At 40.8% G+C, this 20,376-nt stretch overlaps 1 protein-coding gene across 3 annotated transcripts in view; it reads left to right on the forward strand.

Moving 5' to 3' along the window:
• Nucleotides 1-3,244: 3,244 nt before the first annotated feature.
• The window catches only part of LOC129820067 (septin-7), a 50,748-nt gene continuing 33,616 nt past the window's right edge, over nt 3,245-20,376 (forward strand). The window contains exons 1-3 of one of the 3 annotated variants that reach the window (XM_055876901.1): nt 3,245-3,451; nt 3,999-4,000; nt 10,945-11,047. In XM_055876901.1, the coding sequence (XP_055732876.1) occupies nt 3,397-3,451; nt 3,999-4,000; nt 10,945-11,047 (160 nt within the window). In that variant the 5' untranslated portion in view covers nt 3,245-3,396. Of the gene's footprint in view, nt 3,452-3,998; nt 4,001-7,278; nt 7,372-10,944; nt 11,048-20,376 lie in introns of those variants that run through there. The other 2 variants (XM_055876899.1, XM_055876900.1) reach the window with 2 other exon arrangements.

The following is a 20,376-nucleotide window of genomic DNA, read 5'->3' on the forward strand; positions in this document are numbered from 1 at the left end:
ATTCCCTGTCTTAGGTCAGTTAGGATCACCCCACATTTTAAGAATGTGAAATGTCAGAATAATAGTAGAGAATGAATAATTTCAGCTTTTATTTCTTTCATCACATTCCCAGTGGGTCAGAAGTTTACATACACTCAATTAGTATTTGGTAGCATTGCCTTTATTTGGTAGCATTGCCTTTAGCATTGCCTTGTTTAACTTGGGTCAAACGTTTCAGGTAGTCTTCCACAAGCTTCCCAAAATAAGTTGGGTGAATTTTGGCCCATTCCTCCTGACAGAGCTGGTGTAACTGAGTGCGGTTTGTAGGCCTCTTTGCTTGCACACGCTTTTTCAGTTTTGCCCACAAATTTCTATAGGATTGAGGTCAGGGCTTTGTGATGGCCACTCCAATACCTTGACTGTGTTGTCCTTAAGCCATTTTGCCACAACTTTGGAAGCATGCTTGGGGTCATTGTCCATTTGGAAGACACATTTGCGACCAAGCTTGAACTTCCTGACTGGTGTCTTGAGATGTTGCTTCAATATATCCACATAATTTTCCTCCCTCATGATGCCATCTATTTTGTGAAGTGCACCAGTCCCTCCTGCAGCAAAGCACCCCCACAACATGATGCTGCCACCCCCGTGCTTCACGGTTGGGATGGTGTTCTTCGGCTTGCAAGCGACCCATTTTTCCTCCAAACATAACGATGGTCATTATGGCCAAACAGTTCTATTTTTGTTTCATCAGACAAGAGGATAATTCTCCAAAAAGTACAATCTTTGTCCCAATGTGCAGTTGCAAACCGTAGTCTGGCTTTTTTATGGTGGTTTTGAAGCAGTGGCTTCTTCCTTGCTGAGCGGCCTTTCAGGTTATGTCGATATAGGACTCATTTTACTGTGGCTATAGATACTTTTGTACCTGTTTCCTCCAGCATCTTCACAAGGTCCTTTGCTGTTGTTCTGGGATTGATTTGCACTTTTCGCACCAAAGTACTTTCATCTCTAGGAGACAGAACGCGTCTCCTTCCTGAGCGGTATGACGGCTGCGTGGTCCCATGGTGTTTATACTTGCGTACAGATGAACGTGGTACCTTCAGGCGTTTTGTTTCTGGTGTCCTTTGACAGCTCTTTGGTCTTGGCCATAGTGGAGTTTGGAGTGTGACTGTTTGAGGTTGTGGACAGGTGTCTTTTATACTGATAACAAGTTCAAACAGGTGCCATTAATACAGGTAACGAGTGGAGGACAGAGGAGCCTCTTAAAGAATAAGTTACAGGTCTGTGAGAGCCAGAAATCTTGCTTGTTTGTAGGTGACCAAATACTTATTTTCCACCATAATTTGCAAATTAATTAATTAAAAATGCTACAATGTGATTTTCTGGATTTTTTTTCTAATTTTGTCTGTCATAGTTGAAGTGTACCTATGATGAAAATTACAGGCCTCTCTCATCTTCTTAAGTGGGAGAACTTGCACAATTGGTGGCTGACTAAATACTTTTTTGCCCCACTGTATATATACACTGCTCAAAAAAATAAAGGGAACACTTAAACAACACAATGTAACTCATAGACCATATGCTGACACATGCACATTTGTGGCCTGCTGGAGGTCATTTTGCAGGGCTCTGGCAGTGCACCTCCTGGCACAAAGGCGGAGGTAGCGGTCCTGCTGCTGGGTTGTTGCCCTCCTACGGCCTCCTCCACGTCTCCTGATGTACTGGCCTGTCTCCTGGTAGCGCCTCCAAGCTCTGGACACTACGCTGACAGACACAGCAAACCTTTTTGCCACAGCTCGCATTGATGTGCCATCCTGGATGAACTGCACTACCTGAGCCACTTGTGTGGGTTGTAGACTCCGTCTCATGCTACCACTACAGTGAGAGCACCGCCAGCATTCAAAAGTGACCAAAACATCAGCCAGGAAGCATAGGAACTGAGAAGTTGTCTGTGGTCACCACCTGCAGAATCACTCCTTCTTTTGGGGGTGTCTTGCTAATTGCCTATAATTTCCACCTTTTGTCTATTCCATTTGCACAACAGCAATGGAAATTTATTGTCAATCAGTGTTGCTTCCTAATTGGACAGTTTGATTTCACAGAAGTGTGATTGACTTGGAGTTACATTGTGTTGTTTAAGTGTTCCCTTTATTTTTTTGAGCAGTGTATATACATATACACGACCGTGTCCTTGTTTTTGAAAGAAAAGCACATTTTCTGTCAATTAAAAAAACATAAAATTGATCAGGAATACAGTGTAGACATTGTTAATGTTGTAAATGACTATTGTGTCTGGAAACGGCAGATTTTTAATGGAATATCTATATAGGTGTACAGAGGCCCATATTAGCGACCATCACTCCTGTGTTCCAATGGTACGTTGTGTTAGCTAATCCAAGTTTATCATTTCAAAAGGCTAATTGATCATTAGAAAACCCTTTTGCAGTTATGTTAGCACAGTTGAAAACTGTTGTGCTGATTAAATATGTAATAAAACTGGCCTTCTTAAGACTAGTTGAGTATCTGGAACGTCAGCATTTGTGTGTTCAATTACAGGCTCAAAATGTCCAGAAACAAATAACTTTCTTTTGAAACTCGTCAGTCTATTCTTGTTCTGAGAAATAAGGGCTATGTGAGAAATTGCTAAGAAACTGAAGATCTCATACAACGCTGTGTACTGCTCCCTTCACAGAACAAACTGTCTCTAACCAGAATAGCAAGAGGAGTGGCAGGCCCTGGTGCACAACTGAGCAAGAGGACAAGTACATTAGAGTGTCTAGTTTGAGAAACAGACGCCTCACAAGTCGTCAACTGGCTGCTGGCCTTTTGTATTTCTGATCAATTAGATTTTTTTTAATGCACAAAAAAATGGATTTTCTTTCAAAAACAAGGACATTTCTAAGTGGACCCCAAACTTTTGAACTGTAGTGTGTGTGTGTGTGTGTGTGTGTGTGTGTGTATATATATATATATATATATATATATATATATATATACAAACTTCGGACTTATTGCTGGTCCTCTTAGATTTGTGCTTATTGTTGTATATTGTTCGATATTACTGCACTGTTGGAGCTAGGAACACAAGCAATAAAACCTGATAAATATGTGTATGCAACCAATAACATTTGATTTGAGTCGGAATATATTTTATTTTGTAGTTTGTGTGGATTTATGTTATTTTCCCCTTCCCTGTATGGAATTTAGTTGCATTTTGTGATTTATTTTCACCCTTGTCCAGTTGGCGGCGACAAGACACTTGCGTGTAGTTCGCCATAAAGTATTTTGGGGACTAGAGTCCTCTATCTATTTCTATGTCTCCACCACATGCAGCAGACAGTGGACATTTTTGACATTACGCGAAATAAGTTGGATACGACCTTTACAGTTTTGTGTTCTCCTGTGAGTACGTGAAAGGGAATGTCGAACGGTGCAAGATCGGTTAATGAGGTGCATCGGAACGGCAATATTATGGGTGAGTTCTCTTACTCTGTCCGTTTTGATTCATTCGGGAACTTTTGCCATCGTTTATTTGCGTCCTCGAAGTTGTTACTAAAGAACTTTGTCAGAATTAGCTAACAAGTTAACTAGCTAGAAAAACGATAGTTAGTTGGCTCATTGAAATACATTTACACACCGCTCGAGAATGACCGCGAGTAACGTTACTTTGGCATTTCCTTAGTTTTTTTCCGACTGAGTGGCTTTGTTACCTGGCACACAGTCGGCTAGTACAGTACCAGCAAACGATAGCTAACATGAGCTACCTATCGTTAACATGTTGAGATACAGTCAGAGAAGTTCATTACTGGCCAAATAATATGCTGTGTGAAGAATGTCAAATGAGTTTAGTTACTTCGTCAGATGCCAGTTGTGATAAGTTGGAAAACCCAACAAACGCGCATCATAAATAGTTACGTTTCTAGCTAGTTAACTACTAGCGCAGAGAACAATTGCGTTATAAAAACCTTTACTACTAGCTAGCAAGCTAGGTTGTAATGGAATAGTTGACGTCACTTGCTAAGCTGTGAATGCCTGCTATTCCAAAAAGTCAACGTAGCTTGCTTAGTTTGATGTCAGAAACTGGCAGTGTTGATCACATAACTACTCATTAGTTAATTAAAGTGGATTGAATCAATGGTAAAGTCAATGCGGGGGAAACCTGGAGCCAAGTTGTTATGAACCAAAACTTCCTCAAAAACACCAAGCAAGTTACGTCATCATTCGTTTGTCTGTCAAAATGTCAATCAAAAACTGTCATCTATCAGCATCAACTATGTTTTACTTGGAGTGGGAGGACTGCAATATCTCCTTTAGAATACTATGTCCTGTATTGGTTCACATGAGACTGGATTAATACTGTGGTAATAATGTTGTAAATGTATGGCGGATGCTCTTACTGAGTTACTCTGCCTGTCAGTTATTCCTCTGACCTGTAGCTGTAGAATCTGTCATGAAATGGTTTGCTGTGAGTATAGAGACCGGCATAGATCCTCACCCTAGCCATTCAAACCCAACAGTCTACCTACTGACAGACCATGTGAATGTTTTCTCTAGTACCTATGGAATGCATGCAATGTTATTACTTTAGTTTGAGTAAATACATTGTTTTCCACCTTCTCTCTCAATTGTTATTGAACAATTGCTGTCTCTCCATTATTGTTACTAACTTTTTGTGTGTCAGATGGTGTGGCCTGGGAATGCCAGGATGTCTGTGATGACACAGACAGCCCATAGCCTTGGCAGAGTTTGTTTAGGTGCCCATAAAAGTCCCATTTTGGATTATTCCCCATCTTGGTGTAGTTTATTTGTTCACTCCCCTTCAACGATTTAAAATCATTGGATTGGTGTGTGAAATACGGTAGACACTCATTGGGAGAGAATTGGAATTTGGCCTTCAATGAACTGGGTACGCAGGTATGTAGTGAAGGGAGAGTCGATCAGCTTTCCATGTAGACCACTGCTTGTTATTCACCTCACTCTCAGGACTGTTTTACTCACACAGACTTAACATTATTCCTAAATTACAGTTTAGCAATACAAAGTGACTGTGATTATGACACTAAAGCATGTGTGGCAGACACAGACAGACTCTGATGGAGAGGTTTGCAAAACTATTAGTCTGGTGAAGAACGATCTGGGAAAATGAAGAAAGGTCGTGGGAGGGGTCAGACTTTCCGAAGTAGAGCAACATTCTCTACCGTGTATCCTCCTCTAGTATTTGCAAGACTACATCAGTGTACTGTGCTAGGCCTTGCTCTAGGGTTAGCTGAACACTCCTCTTTCTAACCTCGGGCTCTCTGTGGCAGACTAGCCTCAATCCCACCACTTCTTTTCTGGCAGTTTACCAAACACCAGCAAAGAAGAATAACACATCTACCCTGCTTGAAGGGAGCATGTAGCAATGAGAGCGGACACCTACTGTATCGATGCATTGAAAAGCATTGGCAAAGAATGGTGGTAGGGCCTAAAGGAGGAAGCAAAGCTGCTTTCCTGGAGGTATGTAGTGGCCTTTGTTAAAGCCACTGTGTAAAGGTTGAGGTGAACATCCAAGACACAGATGTCCACCACGCTGGGCCCTCTCTCCAACCTTGACAATGGTATTAGAAATATGTCATGGGTGTTGCCTTGAAAAATACTTGACTGACTTAAGTAAATTTCAACAAGCCGCTTATGCCTGCTATAAGTCAGGAAGTTGCAGTAGATGTAGCATATGTTTCACTTTTTCTTTTTTCATAAGCTGATGTTAACTTTTATGACCTTACCCTTGGACTAGTGGAAAAGTAGGGAAGGCTCTGAAGTGCACATCAAATGTTTCTCTCCTCAGTGGGAGCTAGCTAAGAGATCAGCAGTATGATCATGATGCTGCTGTCTCAGCTATGTGCTGTGGTTGCCATGAAGTGTTTGATCAGCGACAGGCACCACTGACAGTCAACTGTGTACGTGACAGATGCTTCTGCTCCAGAGCAGACTGACAGACACATAACATCAGGAGGAAGTGGCTTGAGCGGTGATGCATGCTACATCTGTCTACTTCTACACCTCCCCCCTTCCTACACACACACACACACACACCTGGCATTTGAACATTGAAACCCTCAAAGACGATGAGCTGGAGTGTAGGCTAGGTGGGGCAGATCCTCTGTGGAAGTGGTTCGTTAATAGCCAATGAGCTGAAAAACTGTCTATCTGAAGCTGCTGGAAGGAACAGCCTCCTGCTATGAGTTGTGCTTTACACGTTTATGGGCTTGTAGCCAATAGGATTTCATTTTCACATCAGTCTCTGAAATGATGTATCAACACCTCTAAACTCCTGGATAAACCAATGACAGCTCTCCTATACAGATCTAAAATACTGTAGGAAGTTTGAGTTAGTTGTAACTCCTCAAACTGAAGCTCAAGTGAGTTGTAGGAGTGAGGATTAGGCAATTTGAATGCTAGGTAGGTTGATTTGCAGAATTATAAGTATAATTTTCTGTCTTATTGCTTTAGCCTAACTTGTTTGTCATTACAGTTGGCAAGTACATGATTGTTCTCCTCCTAACTGAGGAAATTGTTTGGCTGCTGACTCCACACTCCTCTTCAGTAATGGCTGCTATCCTATTTAGGGAAAGACTCATTTTGGGTGAGCTTTCATGTCACTTTACTGGCAGCCAGAGAGCTGTAAAAGAAGCTGAGGCTACAACCCCGTTCCAGACTAGACTGCTCGTAAATCTTGATCCATCTCTGTGTTCTTCACCCTCAGAGAGCTATATACATACACACACACACAAAAGGATATCTGAGACGTTTATGCATGGATTTGACGACAAATAACCTAGCCCTATAAAACAGGTAAAATCCCTTCAAATAGAATGAAGAAACTGAGTAAGAAAATACTTTTTCATACCTGTGGCGGATCGAATTGAATTTTTGGTGAAAGATGCAGGAACTAGCATTAACCAAGCAAACAAAGTATGCATACCACTACCACCAATCATCTTATCTGATTGAGTGCTATAGGAAAAATATAATAGCAAGACCTATCAGTAAAGGCTAGAAGTTAGGCTAGAAATTACACAAGTAAGTTAAACTGTACCTCAGAAGCTATGCCTTTCTGACTACTAAATGAGTAGGGATATTTATTGGTCATGATGGCACTTGCACATTGAAACGATGTCAAAGTGAGTTAGTCCTTCTGGGCTTTTATCTGCAGGCAGGCATGAATGTGTTATTCTGACACATGATGAATGGTGGACTCATTTGTCTGTGTTAGCTGATTTGACTGTATTTCTCATTTCTTTCCTTTATGGTGTGGTGCTCGTCCTGTGTACCGTGGACTGTGAATCATTCTGCATCTCCTCTCTTCCACCACCACCCCACTATCAACCATCCTGATCTGCACTCTCCAACTAAGCTGTAAGTATTATTGAGACTGATGGCCTAGCGTCACTCCACTGTACCATACCTTTAGGCTATAATATGTACTTATTTGATGATGTTAGGAGATGAGAATGTTAGATTGGGCATATGAATTCAATCAATTATCTAAGAAATGATTGGGTCCATGTTGTAAGGCTGGGCGGTATACCGTGTTTGACTATATACCGGTATTGATGCACAGACAGGATTGGGTTTATAATTTACCTTCTATAACGGTATTTGAATGTTTGGTTTGTTAAATGTGATGCGCCGTGTGTAACATTCATTTTTATAGGTTACTCGGCTACTTGAGTCATCTCAATTCAAGGGGCTTTATTGTCATGGGAAACATATATTAACATTGCCAAAGCAAGTGAGGTAGATCATATACAAAAGTGAAATAAACAATAAGAATGAACAGTAAACATTACACTGACAGATGTTCCTAAAGAATAAAGACATTACAAATGTCATTATGTCTATATATAGTGTTGTAATGATGTACAAATGGTTAAAGTACAAAAGGGAAAATAAATAAGCATAAATATAGGTTGTGTTTGTTTTTCACTGGTTGACCTTTTCTTGATGCTGTGGTGGCACACTGTGATATTTCACCCAGTAGATATGGGAGTTTATCAAAATTCGGGTTTGTTTTCGAATTCTTTGCGGATCTGTGTAATCTGAGGGAAATATGTTCCTCTAATATGGTCATACATTTGGCAGGAGGTTAGGAAGTGCAGCTCAGTTTCCACCTCATTTTGTGGGCAGTGTGCACATAGGCAGATCTAGCTCTCAAGAGAAGACAGGCTATGGCGGCCTTTCTCAATAGCAAGGTTATGCTCACTGAGTCTGTACATAGTCAAAGCTTTTTTCTTCTCTCTCTCTCTGTCTCTCTCATGCTGCTTTCCACACAGACCTAGCCCTGCGCTCTGTCACTCCAGGAGCGCATTTGTTGTTCGTCAACCACGATACACTTAAGTTCAATCTGCATGGTCAATACAACAATGTTGATCACAGCGATGCTGTTTTCACTTTACTTAATATAAATCCACTAGCGTTCTATAATTACACTATTAGTTTGTTTCTTACATCTGCAAACAGCTAGTTGGTCTTAGCAAGTTGGGCCTAAACTTGTTAGCTGCTAATCGCTAGCTAGCGTACTGAGTAATAGCAAACGTAACTTGCTCTACAGCCTGGTAATACCGTAGACCTAAATCAGCATGTTTGTGCAACAGTATCTTCTAAATCAAAGAGGAATATGCAAAGCATGAGTATGTTAGCTAGCTAGATGAAGTAGCTAAGAGAGAACATTCAATGTAGTCAAAGATTATAGATCCCCTAGGAAACACTTAACACTTTGTTTCCTACCTTGCCACAATAACTTCCCCCGGGGATTTTCATTCGTTGTCATGTTAAAAAACACTGTATTCAAAGTGCCCACTATTATATTCTAACTATAGAATTAGAATAATCATTCTATTTCCATTATTCCAACAGTTCACCCAAGTGTTTTGCTCTAAATTGCAAGTCAAATCGCAATTGCCACATTTGGTTAAAAATAAGGCCTAGATTGTTTGCCCGTAACGTGCAGCCCTACCTGGCAGTGTGGAAATGATCTCAAATGAGTGCAGGAAATGGATAAATGCTAAACATTATTTTTGGTTGAATTGAACAGCATAAAACAATCAGAATGGAGAAAGACCCATTGAAATCAGTTAGAATGTACACTACTGGTCAGAAGTTTTAGGACACCTACTCATTTAAGGGGTTTTATTTGTACTATTTTCTACATTGTAGAATAATAGTGAAGACATCAAAACTATGAAATAATACATGGAATCATGTAGTAACCATGCTACAAATCAAAATATATTTGAGATTCTTTAAATAGCCACCCTTTGTCTTTGACAGCTTTGCACACTCTTGGCATTCTCTCAACCAGCTTCACCTGGAATGGCTTTCCAACAGTCTTGAAGGAGTTCCCACATACGCTGAGCCCTTGTTGGCAGCTTTTCCTTCACTCTGCAGTCCGACTCATCCCAAACCATCTCAATTTGGTTGAGGTCGGGTGATTGTGGAGGCCAGGTCATCTGAGCACTCCATCACTCTCCTCCTTGGTCAAGTAGCCCTTACACATCCTGGAGGTGTGTTGGGTCATTGTCCTGTTGAAAAACAAATGATAGTCCCACTAAGTCCACACCAAATGGGATGGTGAATCGCTACAGAATGCTGTGGTAGCCATGCTGGTTAAGTGTGCCTTGAATTCTTAATGAATCACAGACCGTGTCACCAGCAAAGCACCATCACACCACTTCCTCCATGCTTTACGGTGGGAAATACACATGTAGAGATCATCTGTTCACCCACCTCTCACAAAGACACAGCGGTTGGAACCAAAAATCTCCAATTTGGATTCCAGACCTGAGGACAGATTTCCACCGGTCTAATGTCCATCGCTCGTGTTTCTTGGCGCAAGCAAGTCTCTTATTGGTGTCCTGTAGTAGTGGTTTCTTTGCAGCAATTGGACAATGAAGGCCTGATTCACACAGTCTCCTCTGAACAGTTGATGTTGAGATGTGTCTTTTACTTGAACTCTGAGGCATTTATTTGGGCTGAAATTTCTGAGGTATGTATCTCTAATGAACATATCTTCTGCAGCAGAGGTAACTCTGAGTCTTCCATTCATGTGGCGGTCCTCATGAGAGCCAGTTTCATCATAGCGCTTGATGATTTTTTTTGCGACTACACTTGAAGAAACATTCAAGGTTGTTGAAATGTTCTGGATTGACTGACCTTCATGTATTAAAGTAATGATGGACTGTCGTTTTTCTTTGCTTATTTGAGCTGTTCTTGCCATAATATGGACTTGGTATTTTACCAAATAGGGCTATCTTCTGTATACCACTCCTACCTTGTCACAACACAACTGATTGGCTCAAATGCATTAAGAAGGAAAGAAATTCCACAAATTAACTTTTAACAAGGCACACCTGTTAATTGAAATGCATTCCAGGTTGACTACCTCATGAAGCTGTTTGAGAGAATGCCAAGAGTACGCAAAGCTGTCAAGGCAAAGGGTGGCTATTTGAAGAATCTCAAATGTAAAATATATTTTGATTAGTTTTTTTTGGTTACTACATAATTCCATATCTGTTATTTCATAGTTTTGATGTGTTCGCTATTATTCTCCAATTTAGAAAATAGTAAAATAAAGAAAAACCCTTGAATGAGTAGGCATTCTAAAACTTTTGACCGCTAGTGTATGTGTTGCCACTGTAGGGTCACCAGCAAATGTTCAACTTTTATTATTTAAAAACATAATAGTCACACCGTAATTATAATTTTTAATACTGTGATATGATATTTTGTCCATATCGCTCAGCCTTAACATGTTGCTGTTTTTTGATATACCCTGTACCTGTCAATTCATTAACTTGAAATTGTTTTTTTTATAGGCCAGTGATATCACAGCTACTGTGGCGAAGTCAACAGTATATCCAGTCTTTAGTTTAGCCTTGTTACCTGCCCGGACAGTTGAGAAAAGCATTCATGTTTGGTTTTTGTCTACAGCAAGAGAAGCTCCTGGAAGGTTATGTGGGCTTTGCCAATCTCCCAAACCAAGTGTACAGAAAGTCCGTCAAGAGAGGCTTCGAGTTCACTCTCATGGTCGTGGGTGAGTAGAGAGATATTTGCAGCTCATTTTATGTCCTTTTTTCTAAATAAGACCCCACCGAACAGAAAAAATGACCTGTTATTTATCTGGGAAAACAGATGGTTTTACTGCTGTGTAAAAAGCTGTTTGCATATTACTTTATGATTCAGTGAAGTATGCATGAAAATTGCCGTTAGAGGCTCCTCTGCGTCCCAAATAGCACCGTATTCCCTATGTATTGCACTACTTTTGACCGGAGTCCATAGTGCTCTGATCAATATTAGTGTAATATGTGGGGAATAGGGTGCCATTTGGAATGCAGTCTGTTTGAATGATGTGGACACATCTGTGTAAGAAATGTATGTGGATATGTAATATAGCCTACATATGGCTGTCTGCCATAGACGTTCATGTGTCCAGTCCAGCAGTATTACATTTCAGTCAGGATCTTTATCATGCTACAGTGCTGGCAGTTGGCTGTTAAAATCCATTAGCGATGCTTTCTGTTGAGTTAGGATAACTTGCCTTGCATGTAAAGCGGGACTCATAGAAACCATATTTTAAACAAATGTGCTTCAGCGATGGAGGGTAGTCAGGGTTTATTTCCTCCATGGTGTGTGTGTGTGCGCGGTGTGTGTGTGTGTGTGGTGTACCTTTTGGATTGTGGGTGGGAGGTTTCCTGTAATTCCATTCACGCAGCCAGAGTTGGAGCCTGAACAGCTGAAGGGAGAGCGGGATGGAGGGAAAGAGAGAGACGCAGGATGCAGGCACCATTACAACCCTGCCATTCTCCACTCCACTGTTCTCTCTGTTCCATAAGTCTTGCCCAGAGTACAGCGCAAACTGGCTCTAACCAGAATAGAAAGAGTGGGAGGCCCCGGTGCACAACTGAGCAAGAGGACAAGTACATTAGTGTCTAGTTTGAGAAACAGACGCCTCACAAGTCCTCAACTGGCAGCTTCATTAAATAGTACCCCCAAAACACCAGTCTCAACGTCAACAGTGAAGAGGCGGCTCAGGGAACCAGTTTGCGCTGTTCTATGAAGGGAGTAGTACACAGCGTTGTACCAGATCTTCAGTTTCTTGGCAATTTCTCGCATGGAATTGCCTTCATTTCTCAGAACAAGAATAGACTGATGAGTTTCAGAAGAAGATTCTTTGTTTCTGGCCATTTTGAGCCTGTAATCGAATCCACAAATGCAGATGCTCCAGAGACTCAACTAGTCTTAAGAAGGCCATTTTTTAAATGTTATTGCTTCTTTAAATAGCACAACAGTTTTAAGCTGTGCTAACATAATTGCAAAAATATTTTCTAATGATCAATTAGCCTTTTAAAATGATAAACTTAGTATTGGTGAAGCTGAGCTGATATCATGCTGCAGGAAGGAGATACACAGTATCTGATTGTGCATGTTAATTAAGAAAACACGCACACACTCACATTGACAGAGAAACACACCACATTATCAGGTACTGAATCTCCTGCAGCATGACAGAAGCTCAGCTTCACCAATTACTCTGCCATTCTAATTAAATGCTCCATACAAAATTGCACTTACAACCATATTCTTCCTGAGAGCGCAGCAGAGGGGGAAACTCCAGCAAGGAACCACTTGAATGCTGCTCAACTCTACTCAGACTGACATCAATGGGTCGGGAATACCAGGCAGGCGTTCCCTCTCCTCGCTCATTGTTTCTCTAGTTCCCTCTCTCCTGGCCCGGAGACATGTGGGTTGACTCGACAGCCCGCCCACCACAGGGAGCAGCAGAGGGTTAACTTCTTAGGGATAGCCCCCTTTAATTTTTGCCTAAAATGACATCCCCAAATCTAACTGCCTGTAGCTCAGGCCCTGAAGCAAGGATATGCATATTCTTGGTACCATTTGAAAGGAAACACTTTGAAGTTTGTGGAAATGTGAATTAAATGTAGGAAGATATAACTCAATAGATCTGATTAAAAACATACTTTATTTTTTTCCTACCACCATCTTTGAAATGCAACAAAGGTCCCACTTCTAGCCATCACTCTGGTTGTAATTCAGATGGTGTCCACAAGATGGCAGCAGTGTATGTGCAGATTCAGACGGATATCTTGAAGTATGAGCGAACTACATGACGTTTAGTGTGAAGTCACACAGGTACATTTGGGCAAATCGTGAAGGAGACATTGCATTCATATTACATATTATTTTACAAATGATATAATTTTTCTGAAAGAATATCGTTAACTGTATAGTTGAACTTAGCTTTTCCAGTATTAGCCGTATTTTAAGTTCAACATTTGCAAAACAACCAGTTTTCATAACTCTGAATATTCTTATAATTGTTGTCCAAAAGGAAAAGGCATGCTGTCGCACAAGTTTAGCAGCTACATTTTGCGACAGATACAGGGTTTCCGGATACTCCCGTGAAGCCCAGGTTAGCAGCTACATTTTGCGACAGATACAGGGTTTCCGGATACTCCCGTGAAGCCCAGGTTAGCAGCTACATTTTGCGACAGATACAGGGTTTCCGGATACTCCTGTGAAGCCCAGGTTAGCAGCTACATTTTGCGACATATACAGGGTTTCCGGATACTGCCGTAAAGCCCAGGTTAGCAGCTACATTTTGCGACATATACAGGGTTTCCGGATACTCCCGTAAAGGCCAGCTCATTGGTTATCTAGCTAGCTTTGTTTGACCCCGATTTGATGCTTATTTGACAAAGTTAGTCGATCAAAGTTGGTCGCTCTCTGACCCAATTTGGTGTCCTATAGGATATACTACACCTAATGATATAAAGTCTGGTTACGTTCTAGAAGAGGAATACATACGAACGTGATTTGACTGGTTGAAACAACTTTTAGGGTTAGATTTAAACAGATTCCTTTCTTTGCAAATTGAAAGAGTGGAAATACAAAATCGATCGTGCATGCTATATGGACCCTAACCCTTTTTAGGATATGAAAAAGGATTTTATCTAACAAAATGACACTTCATGTTATCTTTGGGATCCTATGGATGATAAATCAGAGCAAGATTTCAGAATGTAAGTACACATTTCACCTTCAGAGGTGAATTTATCAAACCTATCGCGGTGAAAAAAGTGTTTTGTTAGGAGCTCTCAAACAATAGCATGGCATTTTTTTGCAGTAATAGCTACTGTAAATTGGACAGTGTAGTTATATTAACAAGAATTTAAGCTTTCAGCCTATATGAGACACTTATGTACCGACATTTGTTTCTCTAAAATCTGCGATCGTGACACAAGGTGCTGCATGATTACAACTGTCCCTTTGACAGGACGCCGATCCGTAAGATTAATTACCAGGCAACTTATGTAATGTCCCTGTTTGCATTGTGAAGTGTGCCAAGGTATTTCAAAGTCACCTGCATACTAGGTTCAGTCTTCTCATAGCAGAACTCGGCGAGGCGACACAATCGTCTGTGCCTTATACTTCATTAAAAGACCTTCACTTGAAAAACGAGAACCATTTAGTACTGTTTGCCCCTCTTGAGATACCTTATTAATAGCATAGCCAGTATATACTTAATCAAAATAGTCCCAATTAATCTAAGATAAATCCGGAATCAACTTTGACGTTTGAAGAGGGCTTAGTTGTGCAATTTTACATATACAGTTGAAGTCGGAAGTTTACATACACTTTAGCCAAATTCATTTAAACTCAGTTTATAATAGTAAAAATTCCCAGTCTTAGGTCAGTTAGGATCACCACTTTATTTTAAAAATGTGAAATATCAGAATAATAGTAGAGAGAATGATTTATTTCAGCTTTTATTTTTTATCACATTCCTAGTGGATCAGAAGTTCACATACACTCAATTAGTATTTGGTAGCATTGCATTTAAATTGTTTACTTGGGTCAAACGTTTCGGGTAGCCTTCCACAAGCTTCCCACAATAAGTTGGGTGAATTTTGTCCCATTCCTCCTGACAGAACTGGTGGAACGGAGTCAGGTTTGTAGGCCTCCTTGCTCGCACACACTTTTTCAGTTCTGCCCACAAATCTTCTATAGGATTGAGGTCAAGGCTTTGTGATGGCTGCTCCAGTACTGTGACTTTGTTGTCCTTAAGACATTTTGCCACAACTTTGGAAGTATGCTTGGGGCATTGTCCATTTGGAAGACCCATTTGCGACCAAGCTTTAACTTCCTGACTGATGTCTTGAGATGTTGCTTCAATATGTCCACATAATTTCCCTTGCTCATGATGCCATCTATTTTGTATAGTGCACCAGTCCCTCCTGCAGCAAAGCACCCCCACAACATGATGCTGCCATGCCCGTGCTTCACAGTTGGGTTGATGTTCTTCGGCTTGCAAGTATCCCCCATTTTCCTCCAAACATAATGATGATCATTATGGCCAAACAGTTCTATTTTTTCTTTCATCGGACCAGAGGACATTTCTCCAAAAAGTACGATCTTTGTCCCCATGTGCAGTTGCAAACATTTTTATGGTGGTTTTGGAGCAGTGGCTTCTTCCTTGCTGAGCGGCCTTTCAGGTTATGTCGATATAGGACTCGTTTTACTGTGGATATAGATACTTTTGTACCTGTTTCATCCAGCATCTTCACATGGTCATTTGCTGTTGTTCTGGGATTGATTTGCACTTTTCACAACAAAGTACGTTCATCTCTAGGAGACCGAACGCGTCTCCTTCCTGAGCGGTATGACGGCTGCATGGTCCCATGGTGTTTATACTTGCGTACTATTGGTTGTGAACGTGGTACCTTCAGGCGTTTTGGAAATTGCTTCCAAGGATGAACCAGACTTGTGGAGGTCTACACATTTTTGCTGAGGTCTTTGTTGATTTTTCTTTTGATTTTCCCATGATGTCAAGCAAAGAGGCATAGAGTTTGAAGGTAGGCCTTGAAATACATCCACAGGTACACCTCCAATTGACTCATAATGTCAATTAGTCTGTCAGAAACTTCTAAAGCCTTGACATAATTTTCTGGAATTTTCCAAGCTGTTTAAAGGCATAGTCACCTTAGTGAATGTAAATGTCTCACCCACTGATATTGTGATACAGTGAAATAATCGGTCTATTAACAATTGTTGGAAAAATGACTTGTCATGTAAAGTAGATGTGCTAACCGACTTGCCAAAACTATAGTTTGTTAACAAGAAATTTGTGGAGTGGTTGAAAAACACGTTTTAATGACTCCAAGCTAAGTAACTAAGATGTTTCGTGCAGATTTTCTCATCCGGTCATAGACCGGATGTAAAACAAACTTTTGTATACCATCCACTGTGGCAGGTAGATTAAAAATAAAGAATCTACCAGCCTAAATGTTTTTGTGTTCCGTAACTACACAAAGAAACACAAACTGAGCATGCTTAGTAAATTTTCTAAAACAATACATATATTACTAGTCAGAAGTAATGTGGTATATTGCTCAATTTAATATTCTGTGACCCTGAGTATTTAAAATAAATTCCAGATACAAAAATGTTTAGTTGTACATTTTGGGGAATATTCAGAGTGGACACTTTACGTGGGAATTAACGGGAATACAGTGGCAAGAAAAAGTTTGAACCCTTTGGAATTACCTGGATTTCTGCATAAATTGGTCATAATCTGATCTTCATCTAGGTCACAACCATCAATAAACACAGTCTGATTTAATCTAACACACAAACAATGATATGTTTTATGTCTTTATTGAACACACCGTGTAAACATTCACAGTGCAGGGTGGGAAAAGTATGTGATCCCTTGGATTTAATAACTGGTTGACCTTCCTTTGGCAGCAATAACCTCAGCCAAATGTTTTCTATACTTGCGGATCAGACCTGCACACCGGTCAGGAGGAATTTTGGACCGTTCCTTTTTACAAAATGGTTTCAGTTCAGCAATTTTCTTGGGATGTGTGGTGTGAACCAATCTCGAGGTCTTATCACAGCATCTCAATCGGGTTGAGGTCAGGACTCTGACTGGGCCACCCCAGAAGGCGTATTTTCTTCTTTTGAAGCCATTCTGTTGATTTACTTCTGTGTTTTGGGTCGTTGTCCTGTTGCATCACCCGACTTCTGTTGAGCGTCAATTGGTGGACAGATAGCCTAACATTCTCCTGCAAAATGTCTTGATAAACATGGGAATTCATTTTTCTGTCAAAAGCAGCCCAAACCATGATGCTACCTCCACCATACTTTACAATTGGGATTAGGTTTTGATGTTGGTGTGTTGTGCCTATTTGTCTCCACACACAGTGTTGTGTGTGTGTGTGTTCCAAACAACTCAACTTTAGTTTCATCTGTCCACAGAATATTTTGCCAGTAGCGCTGTGGAACATCCACGTGCTCTTTTGTGAACTGCAGACGTGCAGCAATGTTGTTGTTTTTGGACAGCAGTGGCTACTTCCATGGTGTCCTCCCATGAACATCATTCTTGTTTAGTGTTTTAGGTATCGTGGACTCAACAGAGATGTTCGCATGTTCTAGAGATTTCTCGAAGTCTTTAGCTGACACTCTAGGATTCTTCTTAACCTCATTGAGCCTTCCTGTACTGTGCTCTTGCAGTCAACTTTGCAGGACGGCCACTCCTAGGGAGAGTAGCAACAGAGCTGAACTTTCTCAATTATAGACAATTTGTCTTACCGTGGACTGATGAACATCAAGGCTTTTAGAGATACTTTCTTACCCCTTTCCAGCTTTATGCAAGTCAACAATTCTTAATCTTAGGTCTTCTAAGATCTTTCGTTCGAGGCATGGTTCACATCAGGCAATGCTTCATGTGAATAGCAAAATCAGATTGAGTGTTTTTTTTATATTGCAGGGCAGCTCCAACCAACATCTCCAATCTCATCTCATTGATTGGACTCCAGGGTAGGAGACTCCTGACTCCAATTAGCTTTTGGAGAAGTCATTAGCCTAGGGGTTCACATGCTTTTCCCAACCTACACTGTGAATGTTTTTAAATTATGTATTCATTATAGACAAGAAAAATACAATTATTTGTGTGTTATTAGTTTAAGCACTCTGTTTGTCTTGTTGTGACTTAGATCAAGATCAGATTACATTTCTTGACCAATTTATGCAGAAATCCAGGTAATTCCAAAGGTTTCACATACTTTTTCTTGCAACTGTATATGGGAATTAATGGAAAAATCTGCAAATATTAATACCATTTAAATGTAGATGTTTTTTTTTTTTACATTGGATATATTTACCATGTCATATGGAGACAGAAACATAAACCTTGTACCTTATCATTATTATGATTAAATCCTTCCAATATAGAAAAAAAAACGATTTAGTTACGAATTGACATTTAATTAAATGAGATGATGACTCTTCACATGGGATGATCTTCACTGTCACTTTCCAACCGTGTTGAGGATGGCTCGTTGTCAGGCTCAAAAAGCCTAAAATTTGACCTGATGGCCACCAATGTTTCAACCCTTTTATTGGTCAGCCTGTTGTGTGCCTTGGTAGGTGTTCCCAAACAAAGACCAGTTGCTCTCTGAGGAGGCTGATGTTGGTGGGATTTGGAGGATGATGGAGGCAACAGGGGAAAAAGCCTCATCCACAAAGTCCCTTCCACCAGGTGGCTGATGAGATATGTTGGCACGACTGCCATATTGCATCTCCATCCCAGAGCCCTTGCTTGGAAGTGTACCAAGAACCTTGCCCTCATCCAGGCCAAGGTGGCGAGATACGGTGGCGATGAAGCATAGGCCTTGTTGATCTCTGCACCAGACAGGATGCTCTTGCCAGCATACTTGGGGTCCAACATGTATTCTGCGGCGTGTATGGGCTTTAGGCAGAAGTCTCCACACTTTTTGATGCATTTCGGAACTGCAGTTTCCTCTGCTTGGAGCAACAGTAAAGTGGGCAGGGCAGTACGGATTTCTTCTCTGACATCTGCAAGCAGAGTCTGAACATCAGACAGGATGGCATTGTCTCCCTCAAGACGTGCATAGGTTTAGGTTTCAGGTTGCTTACCACTCTCTCTCAAAATAAATAATCCAGGAGGATCCTCTTGATGGGGCTGTCCATATCTGCAGACTGTGATATGGCCAATTTCTTGGAGAGACTCCTTCCCCTCCAGGAGACTGTCAAACATGATGTCAACACCACCCCAACAGGTGTTGCTGGGCATCTTCAATGTGGTGCTCTTATACTTCTCACTTTGCTTGGTGAGATAGATTACTGCTGTAACTTGATGACCCTTCACATACCTAACAGTTTCCTTGGCTCTCTTGTAGAGTGTATCCATTGTTTTCAGTGCCATGATGTCCTTGAGGACCAGATTCAATGCATGAGCTGCACAGCCAATGGGTGTGATGTGAGGGTAGGACTCTTCCACTTTAGACCAAGCAGCCTTCGTGTTTTCAGCATTGTCTGTCACCAGTACAAATACCTTCTGTGGTCCAAGGTCATTGATGACTGCCTTCAGCTCATCTGCAATGTAGAGACCAGTGTGTATGTTGTCCCTTGTCTGTGCTCTTGTAGAATACTGGTGGAGATTATGTAGTTAATTATTCCTTTCCCACGAACATTCAACCACCCATCAGAGATGATTGCAATAGTCTGCTTTCTCCATGATTTGCTTGATCTTCACTTTAATTCTGTTGAACTCTGCATCCAGAAAATGAGTAGGTAAAGCATGTCGGGGTGTATGCTGGGTGAAGAACATTCAGAAATCTCTTCCAATACACATTGCCTGTGAGCATCAGAGGTGAACCAGTTGCATACACAGCTCGAGCAAGACATTCATCAGCATTTCTCTGACTACTTTCCACCGTTGAGTCAAAAAAAACTTCTGATTCCAGGAGGACCATGAGCTGTTGCTATCGATAAGGTGTCTGATTCATCATTTTCACCTCGAATAGAAGTAGACTTTTGTCAGAGGTTGCTTGTTGTGAGCGCTGAGGGAACTTTATGCACTTTGCCAGATGATTCTGCATCATTGTTGCATTCTTCACATATGATTTGGCACAGTACTTGCAAATGTACACAGCTTTTCATTCTACATTAGCTGCAGTGAAATGTCTCCACACGTCAGATAGTGCCGTGGCATTTTCCTGTAAAGATTTGAAAAAAAGTGTAAAAAACAACAACAAAAAACAAATAATTCCATGTACAGATAAATATTGAATTAGATTAAACAACTCCTTTTGTAAGATAAATGTCTTAAAACGAAACATGTATGGAAACAGGTGAATTAACACTCCTCAGTTAGCAGGCTCAAGCAAGCTAAAACCCAGATGGTAGAAAAAACTAACTAGCAGAAATTCTTAACAAGTTAGAAATGATTTAAACACACTTTGCGTTAGGCTTCCATTTACTAGGTAACAAAAAATCATGCATGTGATAAAAAAAACTATTCACCCCACCCAGTATTGT

Source organism: Salvelinus fontinalis, chromosome 22 (genome assembly GCF_029448725.1).
Source record: "Salvelinus fontinalis isolate EN_2023a chromosome 22, ASM2944872v1, whole genome shotgun sequence".
NCBI lineage: Eukaryota > Metazoa > Chordata > Actinopteri > Salmoniformes > Salmonidae > Salvelinus > Salvelinus fontinalis.